Source organism: Protopterus annectens, chromosome 3.part0 (assembly GCF_019279795.1).
Source record: "Protopterus annectens isolate FY-2018-M chromosome 3.part0, PAN1.0, whole genome shotgun sequence".
NCBI classification, from domain to species: Eukaryota; Metazoa; Chordata; order Ceratodontiformes; family Protopteridae; genus Protopterus; species Protopterus annectens.
In genome coordinates, this window is record NC_056731.1 from 1001311886 (window position 1) to 1001327193 (window position 15308).

General features: G+C 38.1%; 1 protein-coding gene across 5 annotated transcripts in view; it reads right to left on the bottom strand.

The window, feature by feature from the left end:
• Positions 1–15308, bottom strand: part of ARHGEF6 (Rac/Cdc42 guanine nucleotide exchange factor 6) — a 1746213-nt gene that overhangs the window by 1139552 nt on the left and 591353 nt on the right. For all 5 annotated transcript variants that reach the window (XM_044065305.1, XM_044065303.1, XM_044065304.1 and 2 more), the window contains one exon: positions 1669–1796. In XM_044065305.1, coding sequence (XP_043921240.1) covers positions 1669–1796 — 128 coding nt within the window. The remainder of the gene's footprint in view (positions 1–1668; positions 1797–15308) is intronic.

The following is a 15308-nucleotide window of genomic DNA, read 5'->3' on the forward strand; positions in this document are numbered from 1 at the left end:
ATACCCCTGACGACCTGACGTCAGTCCTGGAGCGACAGCAACCGACGCAGAAATACTAACTCTCTGGTATTCGGGCCGACTGAGGGCTACTTGCAGGCAGATAATCAAGTGTGATGACTGCAACAGTGATACACAATGAACATCTCAACTCCAAAAGAAGCATCTTATAACAGCATTATCATCCTTCATCTACTCCTCTATCAACAATTAAATTCAATTATAGTAACAAAAAGCACAGATAAGCAGTGGCCAAAAGATATAAAAATACATTTCTAAACAGGAGGAGACAAACAACCAGAACTTCAGACTCTAAAGAATACAACCAGGTTTATTTCCATCAAAAGGCCAAGGAATGCAACAGCACCCAGCATTCTAGCAGCTATATGCCGCCAACTTGAGAACACTCCTACATCAATGAAGCAGAGTTCAGTGAGGTCTATTTCAGGATCCACTTGTTTAACAAATAAAATAAATAAAAGGTGACAACACAGCTGTTTACTGTTTAATTAGGGACACTTAAAATAAAAATGACCTACAGTTATTAATTTTACATTTGTTTACCAGGAAAGTCTGACTGGACACAAGGTCTTTTTCAGGGGAAGCCCGGGGAGAAAAGCTCCACAAAAACAAAGACTATTCACATTAACGAACAGCAACTTAGCAAAGTGTTTACAATTACACAGTTGTAGTAGAGTGAGGTCACATACATGACATATCGATGTATTGGCTAAACTGTTTACATTTCACAGTTAAGAGTAAGAAATGGAACTAAATATTTGAGTAGTGAATACTTTCATAAAAGATAGCTTGTTTACAGAATCAAAGTAATAGACAGTTAAACAGTATCATATGTAGAAAATACTTTTTATGAACAGGAAAAATAAGAAAATGAGGTCTACACAGGAGTATTGGAGGAGCATATCCTAGATTTAGACAGGTAGGCTTTCAGTAGTTTTTTTAAATTGAAAAAGGACAGTAGAAGATGTTCTATCTGATGAGATACAATAGGACCACATCTACTTAAAACAAAAACAAACAGGTATTCATAGCAAACAGAACCAGTTCGAAGTAAATCCTCCCCATTTTAGCTACACACGAATAACATAAAATGAATAAGGAGAGAATGTTTCAATTTAAGGCCGGCAAATATAATGTAAAAGGATTTTTTAAGAATAGAAAAGAAGGTATTTTGGCAAGAATACAGTCCTAGGTTGTCTTCCCTGCAGCAAGGTTTTTAGGCTAATCACCTACAGTATTTAAACAGCAGTATATAATAAATTATTGTTTACAAACATGCTGTCACATCTATAACATTTACATTAACAAATATCAGACTTATTTAAGAATTTGGAGCGCTGCATCTTTCATTCCTTTCTAATCTACAGTTGCATGTTAAATTTGTCAATTTCAAATTATCAGTTACATCAATGCTTAAAGCCAAAGAACTATAAACTAGAAAAAAAACTGTTACAAGTACAGGAAATGGAGCTCAGAAAAGTGAGGACCTGCGAATGGTCACAGTATCTTCAAAAGCTGGGTGGTTTGAAAGTGACTCTTTCACAGCTTAATCTGTAATGGTCATCAAGTACGCATTTAATGCAGATAAATATCATCCTCCACGTAAATATTAGCAGCAGAGGGAAGTTTTTAATAAGAGTAAATCATTACCATGTTCTTTGACAGCCTTGTTGCCTTTGAATGGCTCGGATCAGAAGGATTTGAATTCTGCTGGGAAGTAGCAGTATTACTATGATGCTGAGATGATGAAAATGAACATTTTCTTCCTGAAGAACGTTCTAGAAGAAATAAATACTCAGATTAATTCTGCCAAATTGTATTCTGAAAAACAAAAATGATAATGTGCTTCTAAGCTCATGGACTTCTTCAAACTTCAATTATATTTCTACACTATTCTGATAAAGATAATTAATAACAGGAATGAATAAAAACTGTACTCCAAAGTTTATGGATCTCATCAAAGTTCAGTTAAAAAAATCTTAAGTGAAAGTTATGGAAACAAACAAAAAATTAATGAAAACACACCATAAAGCATTAGTAATACAGTTTAACCACATTTACATACCCTAAACTGCTATCAGGCTGTCACTGCACTCTGCATCCAGCCATGGTTATTCTCATGTATTTCTAGCACCTTCAGAACAAACACAAAAATACCAACCCTTCTGGTAAAGAAGTCCCAGTAAAGAAAATACAAAAAAATAATCCAGCAAGACAGAGGGACTCCAAAACAACCAGTTTCAATAAAAACTTTTATTGTCGACACCACAAGCGCTTTCACAGACTAAGCTGCTTCTTCAGGTAATGTCTATCAAACTAAAACGGAGTTTTTTTTAGTTTGATAGACATTACCTGAAGAAGCAGCTTAGTCTGTGAAAGCGCTTGTGGTGTCAACAATAAAAGTTTATTACTGAAACTGGCCGTTTTGGAGTCCCTCTGTCTTGCTGGATCTTCTTAACAATGGTACTACAGGCATGGCCCAAGGGCAGACCGCTGCAAAAAGTCAGAAATATTAAAAAAGATCTGTGAGCCAAAAATGTTATGCATATCCTGGGGAAGTGATTATAAGAAAGCAGAACTACTGACAGACATCCCCTTAAAACTTTGTCATAGTAAGTTTTTATGTAACAGTTCATGCCTCTTCAGAGTTGTCAATGTCAGAAGACATGTAAAAAATTATTCACAAAAAATAAGAAACCCACAAGGATCCCAAAAAGCTAAAGCTATGAAATCCGGACAGCAGCAGTGTTATAATGAAAGGTTAGAGTTCATAAACTTATGACTTTACTCTCAAATATGTGGAAACACCTCCATAAACAGTATGACTTTACTCTCAAATATGTGGAAACACCTCCATAAACAGCAAGTCTGCAGCCTTGTGCCCTGTTAAAGGTTCAAAGCTGTATGAATGTGTACGAGCTAGTGGTCATGTACCCCAGTGCTATCTAGAGTGTCACTTCTGTGATAGGATAAATGTTTTAAAGGTCAGGAAAATCATTAGCCAGATTACAGCAAAATGAAATGCTGTGAACCAACCTGGTATAACTCGCATTGCTTTGGCAATCCTACACTTCAACAAGTAGTGGTTTACAGTTCACCATATCAATTCAAAGCAGTAAAAGTTCTGTAAAAGTGTAACATACAGCAGTTTCTGAAAGCAAAGTGCAGGTAAACTGATTTTTTCCCATTTCTTTTGTTGCCTTTCCTGCCATACTGACAGCTGTCCTAGAGCCCAACATCCTTCAACAAGTCTGCCTACACTCCGTTATTTCCTGTTCAATGCCAAATATCAGCAGAAGCCAGACAAGAGCTTAAGGGCATCCTGGTGGAGTGGGTCATGCTGTCCATCCTCAGTTCACGTTTTTTCTTTATGACCTACCCAAAATCTCCCTCCCCTGATGACTGCTGCTAACTAGTGTCTATCAGTTGGCTCAGAGGATTAAGGAGTTGTTAAGAAGCTGTTTCCTATGGTTCGGTGGTATAAGGTTTGATTCTGTCAGCCACCATTGCCTAACTGTGTGACTCTAAGCAAGTCACTTAACAAGACACTGCTTCCAGGCTGAGTCTGAAAAAGGTCCATGGAGATCAGTGCTCCACCCCAGGGAACAAATATAAATAAACTTCTAGAAGTGGGTGCACAGTGGGGATGTTGCAGCACATCATTCCACCTCTGGAGCAGGTCAGACATATCCACTCACCATCAAGACTACATTTCCAATGCACAATGTCCCAGGTCTCTTCCAGGGATCACCACGAGAGAAGCCCACTTCAACACCCACCATTCTAAGATGGCAACACCCATCTCAACCATCTTGCCCTGATCTCAATCAGGCACCACGAGAGAAGCCCACTTCAACACCCACCATTCTAAATTGGCAACACCCATCTCAACCATCTTGCCCTGATCTCAATCAGGCACCACGAGAGAAGCCCACTTCAACACCCACCATTCTAAGATGGCAACACCCATCTCAACCATCTTGCCCTGATCTCAATCAGGCACCACGAGAGAAGCCCACTTCAACACCCACCATTCTAAGATGGCAACACCCATCTCAACAATCTTGCCCTGATCTCAATCAGGCACCTGCGATGCTAATTGAACCAGGACACCCAGGGCTGTAGTCAGGGCTTTACCCCTCTACTCCACCAGTGAGGCAAACTGATTGATTATTTCCTATTAACTTCACATACATTACAAACAACAATAGAGTACCATCAAAACAATCTGATGTGAAAAAGGTGATGGCCATAAATGACCAGTTTTCAATGAATGAGAAGACCCAGACAAGATACGAGCACATCAGGAAGATTAAAAAGTACATCTGTCTGAAGCAATCATTTAGTTTACACTCTAGCACAAAAAAAAAAAACATCAGGAACTTAAGGACCAGACAACTGGAGGAAAGGTCTAAGCATTTGTCTCTACCAAAACCTTGACCTCTGTTGAAGAAACAACCAGGATAAAGAATTTCGGCACACAAGCTGCAAGCCATTCATGACAAAACATAGGTAGTCCACTTTTCAAACACTGGACAAGTAAACAGCTGTGGACAAATGAAAGTCACCCAGAATTTAAATCAGCTCCACACTGTAATATAATGTACTGGCAGTTGGTGCAGAGGGTTAAGGCTGTGAGCTGTAGTTCTGGAAGTACAAGGTTTGACTCCCTCAGCTGTCCTTTGCCTGCTGTATGAAAGTGAACAAGTCACTTAAATCAGGCATTTCTCCCAAGTCTCCCTTTTGTGTCCAGTGAGGCTACCTGGTTAACAAATAGATATCATTAATCTAAGCTAGCAGATATCTTGATGGCTGCATAAAGCATCAGTATGTGTACACCAGAGATCCTACACCAAAAATATACAAGAATCCTAGACATTATAAAGACAGCAGGTACTAGCCAATGCCATCTTTCTGGATATCATAAATTCCTACATTCAGTTTCCTACACAAGTCTGACATGCTCAGCAGCACACAATGGATGTGGCAACACTTTCCTAATGTTAAGGTCTAAACGATTGTATTCTTGGTTAGATCAGTAATTAGACAAACTCCTATACGGCCTGTATAGGCCATGTGTTTGGACAACACAGCATTCATTATTGATCATTATCAGAAATACATGACCCCCTACTGGGAGTACCATCACTTCAAACAAACTGCAATTTAATTAGAAACCAGTGAAATGCAAAACTTGATGTTACACATTTCAAGCATTTTTACATAGGGGCTTCCCCCCTGTATCCTTAACACAGTGGGGGTACATATCCAGCACACACTGCTTATTTACCGTACCTCTAAGACTGTGTTATCATGGGCAAAAGGGAATAATACTCCAACATAAAAACAGCCTCATATTTCAGGTGTAATCCGTTAATTCACAACTGTAATTCTGTAAATCCACGAACAGCAATTACAGCCCATACATGTTAAACAGATGCATACCTTGGTTAAGTTGCAAATCTAATTAGATAAGGCCTTTATATTTCACTTTTGTCTGTAAAAGGGGGCAGATGCCTGTTTATAATCATGGATTAACAGGTAGTATTATGTTTTCTAACCAAGGCTAGTATCCAAATCAAAGCAGGGCATGTCAGGTCAATAAATTTAGCCACACCATATCTTTAAACACAAGATATTCAGAGTTGCTATCTTTAGATATAATAAAAACTCCAATTCCAATCACTAACAATGACATATTAGTGGACATGTATAAAAAACAAATAAAGTGAATTAAAGTGAAACAATACAAGAAAAAACATGTCACTCAGTACTCCAAGACTTAATAGAAACACATACGTTTAGCACTTTCGTTCCTCAAAATACTGACCTTCATCAGAACAATGTGCATGTAAATTCCTGTAACTTACATACTCGAGAAATTAATTAACCTAGAAATAATTCATTTATATAAAAAATATATAGAAAAATTTTAAATGTATGTAATAAAAAAAATCTTAAAAATCATTACCTTCCAAAGGAAAACACCAATAAAAATTACCATTAAAAACTAAAGTAATTGAACAATTAAATCCAATCGGCGTTTAAAGTTAAAACACTATATATAGATAACCTTTCATTAATACCAAGAATTTGAGGGACATCCAACAAAATTTGCCAGTACAGCTCTAGAAACTGAAAAAAACCCCAATTCCTACCCCTTGTATTTTTAAGCACTTTTTCAAGTACATAAAAAGTAATTTTTTTTTACAACTTGCACATCCTGTAGAGTGCATACAGGCTGCATTCTTCTTAGCCTTCCTCCTAATTGCATATAAGTGCTGATAAAACTTATTTTTAAGAGGAAGCTTCATTTTGTCCACATAAAAAGCAGGATCTGTTGTACAAGTAGCCACATAAACTACCCCCACTGTATTGCAATTAAACTTCCCATTACTACGAAGTATATTATTATTGATAATTTCTTCAAAGCAATATAATTACATATAGACAAAAAGAATAAGATCCATATCTAACTATTCCTTTTTTGTTCTTAGGATTATTATTTAAAAAAAAACCTTTACATTCAAAACAGGATTTAATATTTCTACCTTTTTTATACATTAAAGTATTTTTTCCAAACTTTTCCTCCAGTTCAAAAGTTTGAACTAACCCCATCCAATTTTTATTTGAAAAAGGCCTAACTTCTTTTGTACCCCTTCCAAAAGGTAGAACCAGGGCTCTACAAAGATCACCACTTACTTCTTCCTTATTTTTATCCTTAACCACTATACTAGTGGGATCTACAATATGTTAAAAAGAAGTTGATTTTTTTTAAAGTCACCTCATCCTCACACTTTGTATTAATACACTATGATAATTTCTTTCCTTTAGCATAACTTTTAATTTATCCATTTCAATATTAAAAATCTCATCTTCAAATATAAGTCTAGACAGCCTTACCATTTGCTCCTTTATTAAATTTTCTTCTGCCACTTTGCATGGTTACTCGAATAATCTCAGCAGCTATTAGGAAAAATATTTTTTTATAACTATTACATTCAAATTTTTATTCTACCACATTTGAAAAACTCATCCTAAACCAGGTATTCAATTCAAGGCCTGACAAAGCATTCACTTTACTACACCCCCAGGCTTGGGAGAATTACAGACCAAAACTTCAGCATACTTCCTCTTCCTACTGTCAGTCATTTTTTGTTACATTGTTTCCATTTATTTTTTTTAACATGCCAAGAAGAGTTTGTTTTGGTTTATTGGTTTGTTTTTTCAGCCGGAATGACGTCTCAAGATTTGTACTAGAGTGATTTGTTGGAAAAATCTGGAAAAGTATTATTTTAGTATAGCAGTATGCCTACTGACTAAACTCAAAAAAACAACCTAGAATCAGTAAAGGCCATGAGAAGGGATGAAGGAAAACATTAACCAGAAACTTTGAAAATTAAAAAAAAAAAGTAATCTGTGGCCATTTACAGATGAAATTGAACTTATTCTTGGCAAGAGAGATCTAGCAATGGGTCCTTCTGTGCACAGAATATTGGGTAAAAGGGCATGAGTTTGGTAGACTGTGAAAGTTTTACATTCTGATCTGACCAAGGCCTGCTGGCTTCGACTGATATGAGTTGTGGTAGATGGACCATCCACACCATATAATATACTCTCAATGGACCACTAGCTTGCACATTTTTTCAATAACTGTCAACAATCACTTTATCAAAATACAAAAATCCTGTTTTAAGATGAATTTAAAAGGACAGATAACTCGGTTTCAAATTTAAGTGCCTGAAACCAAGGACTGTACCGAGCGATAATAAATATAAAATAACAAATCAGGTTGATATAATATACAGTAAGCAACATAAAGTTTGTATGTTTTAAGAGAACTCAAAGGATTTTGTGAAGTGGAACAAGGAGAATGAGAATGCGTGTAGTTATGTAGAAGGTCCTGCAAAAAACATGGATCAAGACTGGGGAGTGACAGATGCACCATAATAAGAATCTCATGCATCATACAAGATTTTACAGGAAGCCAGTGTAAACTTTAAGAATTGGAGTGGTGTGATGATGTGTTGGAACACTGGAAAGTAATCATGATGCAGAGTTTTGCACAAGTTGGAAGACCAACAAACAAAGCATTACAGTAGTCCAAATGATGTTATTTCAAAGCGTGGGCTATAACAGGAAGGCCATCAGGAGGAATACGCGGTTATATTATGGAAATATTCCTTAGATGGAAGTAAGAAGATATGATGAGACCTGAAATGTGGTTCTTCAGCCAGCCATCAAAAATCACTCCATGATCACTCACTATCCTCGATCAGGGATTGAGATCACAGTATAGGCAAACAGAAATAAATAGGGGGTGTAAATGAAAGACCAGCACTGGTTGAGGTTTTTAATAGAATCTAGAACAGAAGTTGCCATTAAAAATGGAATAATTAGTAGAGCATATAAAATACTGCATGGCAACTATAAGAATTAATCAGAGGAGGTTAGAAAGGATTGGGAAGAGAGACTGGAAAAGCAATTCACAAATAAACAATGGGAAGACATATGTATGTCTCCCAAATATGCAACAAAATCTAGAAGATTTAAGATTTTTCCCTGGAAATGTTTACATAGATAGTTTTATACCCTAAGCAGACTCCAGATAATTTTTCCTCGGGCAAACAGCAAATGGAGGTATGAAGGGGAAGAAAGATGTAATTGGGAACATATTTTCTGGGAATGCAGTAAGTTAGTGGACTTTAAGGATTCCCTGCAGATGTACTGTCGAAGATGCTGGGTGGGCAGACTAGTCTGACAGGAGAGATGATTTTTCTGAGTTATGATACAGAATCGGAAATGCCTAGACATGGTAAGGCTTTGCTGTGCCTAATAATGGTGGTTGTAAAAAAAGCAATTACTGGAAAATGTAAATCAGAACCTAAACCCACTATACTGGAAGTAGCAAATATAGTAACAGAGATAAAACAACTGGAATTGAGATATTTAGAAAAGGGTAGGAGTAAACTACATAGGAAAAAATGGGAATTGTGGGAATAATACATACAAGGGAGGAATGAGGTTTAAAAGGTGGCAGAACTTAAATGAGCTATGTAATGTTTGAGTGCGAAAGATTGGGTAGATTATAAGTAATGTATTATGTTTGCAAGTGTGAGTGTGTCATTATAGTTTGTGATGTAAACTGCTTGAAACTAGGATGTCAGTGCAGTTTGTTTTCATTTATGTAAATGTATGACTGTCCCTGTAGTAAGTGATGTTTACTAAAGAGTTTTCTTGTTTAAAAAAAATAAGGCAGGAAATGAATAATGTGTGTAATGCTGCTTAGGTTATAATGATATATAGCAATATATGTCAAGTATAATGTTTATGTTACTATAGTTTGATTACTTTTATATGAATGTAAATTTACCAGTGTCACAAGAGATAATCCAATAAAATGTGTTTTGAGGGAAAAACAAAAAAGACAGTGAGAAGAAAAAATATGCCCCCCAACATATGATCCTTTGCCAAGCTCAGACTCTTTCGCTTCCAACAGTAGATACCTTATGACAGACCACTGCTAAAGAACGTAAACATCTCCTACAGTATACAAAACCTAGTAAGTTGAAGTTAACAGTCAAAAAAGTGATTCCAGTTACAGAAAGGTCTGGAGTCATCAGCAGTATTGAGGTCCTTAAAAATAATTACTACAGTTTTAAAAAGTGCACATCCTTCAGCAGTGTCAGTCAGTGACTGAAAAAAGATTATGTAAGTATAGCTAAAGGAACCTCTAAAGATTTGTTTACCATTAAGACACTATGACAATACAATGCAAGTATCGAACACAGAGTTTGAACTTTGCGCACACACCAGCAGCATTGCTGATTTCATTACTGAAAGTTAGGTGATATAGTTAAAGTTTGATGAGTGTAAGAACTTAATATGTAAATAAGGTGCACTAATTATGTAAGCACCTATATTTTATATGTACACGATATTCAACATGTAGCAAAATTAGTTGAAAGGCAGGAATCGGTTCACAGTACAAGGCAAACCAAAGCCAATTTCATGTTACTTTACCTTATTCTGTTCTGTATTAATTTTATATCTTGAGCACGGCAGCAACTTCTTTGATTGAGCAAAATGCTCACTCCAATGTGTTGGAGACTTGGCTTGACCTCGATTCTTAACTGCACACTGAGGCACAGCCTCACTTAAAGATGAAGACTAGCTTCACCAGTTCTAATCACCCAACTCTACTATATTTACACACGTTAAGAAGCATAAAAGCACAAGGACGGGAAAAGAACTTCTCAAAATGAAGTTTCTGAAAGTCTCAATAAACCGACATTGTAATACACAACCTGTGACACATTGTGAACAATTTATTGCAGTGTGATTAAAATCAGGTCATAGCCTCTCACATCTAGAAGAAGCCGTATCTTCAGTGTAACCTACAGTCCTTATAAGACATGCTCTACAACTGAAAATGGATAGGAAGTCCATAATGTTTCCAGTCCAAAATATTTATCTTCATCATTATCAGCCCCCCTTTTTCCCCATTTCCTATATGGCGTCAGGGTATCATATTAACTGTCGTCATCTCTCTCAGTTCACTGTGACACTCCTGCCTTCTTCGACACTCATGCCTGACTGCCACAGATGATCTTTCACACAATCCATCCACCTCTTTGCTGTGTGTCCTCATTTCCTCTTACCTTCTTCCTGTCTGTCCCAAATCTTCTTCTCCAGATTGTCTCCTGCTTTTCTGCACATGTCCAAACCACCGTAATCTATTTTCTTTGCTCTTTTTCTGCAAATGGAGCTACTTTAGCTTCTGCTCTTATGTCCTCATTTCTTCATCTATCCCACAGTGTGCTTCCTACCACCCTTCTCAGGCACTTCATTTCCATCACCTCTAGCATCCTTATCTGCCTTTACTGCCCAGGTTTCTGTACCATACGGTAGGACTGGTTGTACCACTGTCTTGTACACCTTACTTTTCAGCATCTTTGGCAATTTTCTTTCATACACTACACCAGAAATTCTCTGCCAGTTGGCTGCAGCCCCTCTGAGTCTAGCTCTGACCTCTTCATTCAGACTTCTCTTCTCCTCAACCATCCCTCCGATACTTAAAGCTATTTACCTGTTCCACTATATCTTCTTTCTCACTTCTCAGCTTCTTCTGATTTTCCCAAATTGCTGCCATTACAACTGTCTTGTCTGTACTCAGTTTTATCCCATGTGCCTTCAGTTTTGCATTCCATTCCCTTATCCTTTGATGACGTTCTTGCTCAGTCTGCCTGTAATACCGCATCATCTGTACACAGCAGCTTTGTTGATCTGTCCCCTCTGACCTGTTTGCTAATGTAGTCCATCACCAGTATGAGCAGCAGTGGGGTTAGAGCTGAACCCTGGTGTACACCCACTTCCACTGGGAACCCCTCTGTGAGGCCGAACAGTGTTCATACTTGAGTCATTGGATCCTTGTACATAGCCTGAACTAATTCTAATAAGGTTTCTGGGACTTTGAATCACCACATTACTACCAAATTAGCATTCTTGGGACCTTGTCATAGGCTTTCTCCAAATCTAGGAATTCCCAGATGGACTCTCCTCATCTCTACCTTCTTCTCGACTACTTGGCTCATTGCAACCATCTGGTCAGCTGTGCTGCATCCTGATCTGAATCTAAACTGCTCATCGCCTCCCATCTTACATTCTACTACTCTGCATATCTGTTTTTCAATCACCCTCTCCAGAACTCATGCAATATGACAGGAGTTTGATGTCTCTGTACTATGCACAGTTGTGAATGTCCACTTTGTTCTTGCACAGTGGCATGAGTATACTTATACTTCAGTCACCTGGGATATGCCTTTCTTTCCACACTGCTATGAGTACTCTCAGCAGCCATTTCTCCCCCATATCAGTCAGCATCTATATCATATCTGCTGTGTCCTCAACGGAGGCTGCTGCCTTCCCTGACTTAATTTTCCTCTGTGCTATTCTTACTTCTTCTAGGGTGGGCTCCTCTTCTTTTCTCATCGTAGGCTGTTTCTGGGACAGTACAGCTTCTGTGGGGTTTTCTTCATTCAGAAGCTGCTGGAAGTACCCCTTCCATCTCCCTTTGGTGTCCTGTGGACTGGTGAGCAGGTAGCTGCTGGCATCCCTTATGAAGGGTGTCTGACTGTCTTCTTTATCTTTCTGTCTTTGGCTTGCAACCTGATATAGTTTCTTTGTGCCACCTACTCAGTCACTCTCCAGAAGCTGGTAGAGTGCCTCCAATGCCCTCTTTGCTACTGCAACTTGTTTCTTAGCTTGTCAGCCAGCCAGTATTCCTTCCTAGCCTGGTCAGTCTTTTCCATCTCTCACTTTTTCCTGCACTCCTTTCTTTCTTTCTTTTGACGACTTCCTGGACTTCTGCATTCCACCACCAGCTTTCCTTATGTACTTTATTTCCATGCCTGGCTCAGCCACATATCTGTTCTGTAGTCCTCACACATGCTGTTTTGAGGTGTTGCCATTCTTTTTCAACTCCACGTGTTTCCTCCTCTTCTTGGGGCGCTAGAGCCCTGAGTAATTCCTTGAATTGTTGTACTTTCTCTCCAATCAACTTCCAGGTCTTCGGCCTGGCCTCTGTTGACCTTAGAGCCTTCTCTGACCATTGCTTACAATTGATTGTAGCAACCAGTGGTTTATACTGTGGGCTGTCTGTTCCATTGGGGATGACTTTGCAATCATTGACTCTACCACAATGCCCTTTCTTACTAGCAGGAAGTCTACCTGAGTTGCAAGTTGGCAACTCTTGTATGTGATCCTAACAATGACGATTTTAATCAGAATATATCACATACAGGTAGAAGGATTTGCATGCAGTTCATACTTGATACCGTAACTGTAACAAGGTGTTTCCATTGTACAAATCTTTGGAAAGATCTTACAGTACAATAATATCTTATGTTACTGTAATAAATTTCATTGTTCACAATTGTAATGGTTATGTACCACTGTATATCACCAAGAAGACAAACTGTGTCAAGATTTAGAATATAATGAGAGGCTATTGTCAGTGTTTTTGCTATTTCCATTACTTACAGATTTACTAAAGGTGATGTTGCAAAATTTTGTTAGCTAGTGGTAAGCTCTTAAAGTTAGAACTCTTTCATCTGGAAATATACCACTCAGCCAGACATGTGAAATGGTGCTGTTGTTAAAATAACCACTTCAATATAACAACAGAATAGGGAGATCAAACCACTGCTTCAGTTAAGAAATCAGTTTAAATGTAAGATAGTTAACTGGGGCGCATGTATAAGCAAAATAGATACGATGCCATAATGGACCTTAGTAGTGACCCAGACTATCTACTATATAACCAAGTTTCATAACCTTCCTATAAAACTGTCCTGTTTGTACAACTACTGCTAATAACTGAAATCATATACATTATTCTGTTATAAAACTCATTTATAAGCCATGTGACACTCAACAAAGCATGACTGGATAGTCTCTGTTTATGAAAAATTTGTGGGAGCCTTGAATGACTTACAGTCCCTTGCTTGGGTCTCAACTGCTTATATATCACAGCTAAAAAGGTAGCGGTGCTTGAGACACTGGTTGTTAATGTGCTGTTTTTCTCTTCTCTGAGAAGCAATAGTCTGGTTTTCAGACTCTGCTGTATTTTCTCTTCTCTCAGCTCACAGCCTCCATGAAATAACGCAAGACAGACTTTTCTCCCTTCTTTTCAATGGTCACTATTTTATTGAGGTACATTGACCTTAATGGCCACTCTTTCTTTCAGGAGAAGTGACCTCAGAGTGAGAAAAAATAATAAAGCAGATTTGGCGGGCTTCCCCCACATACTGCTGCAGGGAGGCATGCCCCATGCAAAATAATTTTTCAACTTTTTTTTTTTTTGTTAATCTTTAGATCACAACTGATCCAGCTCATGTTATTTTATTTTGAGCTGTTACTTACAAGCTACATTTGAACTGCGGTGGTGGTGCTGCGGTAGTGTTGTTGCCTCACAGTAAGACGTTGTCCTGTTCGATTCTCAGCTAGAGCGTCTTCTGTGTGGAGACATGCATGAATGGGCGTACCTTCATTGAAGGTTGTGCATCAGGGCTGGCAAATCTACTGCCAATCATTAGCGGACCGGAGTTCCGCTGTGGCGACCCCTAACCGGGAAAAGCCAAAAGACAACAACAGCTTACAAGCTACATTTGTCAAGAAACTAATAGGTAGAAGCTGGGTAGCTTTAAGGATTTGTAGTAGAATCACTTTACCTTAAACATCCATGAATATGTAAAAATAAACAGTGTCCTCTCTTGGGGGGGGTCCAATAACATCTATTGATGGATCAGAAATGTCAATCATTTTAAGTGCTGGAAAATGTAAGGGTCCCAACTGCTCCAAGCAACTACATGTATAAAGCTATAATTATAAAATTTGTTCTGTTTAAAGAAAACAAACTCTGTCATCTCACTCTCTCATCAGCAATACCAATGTCTCTTTAGCACTGCCAACACACATGCATACAGTGTTGGCAAAGACACACACATACACATATTACATACACACCTCATGACATGCTCTCTTCTCCAGTCACCACCCTATAAGCTATAAGTTGGTGATTATGAATCAAAGTGCACCAGGTATCCAAAAAAGATAAGATGACTCCCTTTCTGGGCCATATACAAGGGACAGAGCTACCTGTCTGTATCAAAGGATGACCTTATAAGTAGATCCCACACGTTATGACATCTGTGGCAGGGAATTATACCAAATGGCAGGGCACATATCCCTTGATAAAAATAATCAGTGTGTGTAACATTAGCACCATTTTTCAGGGCTCTTTCAACTTTTCACAACCCTTCCTACTTTGCACATACAGACACTAAGACACAAAACAAAACACATTTTGTATTAACAGTAACTGGCAAAACAGGCCACACTCTCACCAGGCACTGCTAACCTTAAAATGCTGACATGATAGTGGTGATAGCAAGAAAAATGATTACAACCATAACTCAGGTGTTTACACTATGCTTTCTAATGAAAATGACTGAAGCGCTATAATTTTAACTACTATGTCTTTGCTATAAATGTTAAACCACTGTCTTAAGTAGGAAATGAACCTTCTAACTCTCCTGTAAAAGGTTATAAAATACTGCCTCACATCTGGCCTGACAATTCCCCATCTGGAAAGTGTGACTGAGACAGAGATGATTTTCAGCAGAGGCCCGGGGAAAAATGCTCCAGGCACATGTCTTTTGGAATGTGGGAGGAAACCCACATGAACACAGGAAGGGCATGACTCCGCACAGAAGGCATCCCAAACGAGA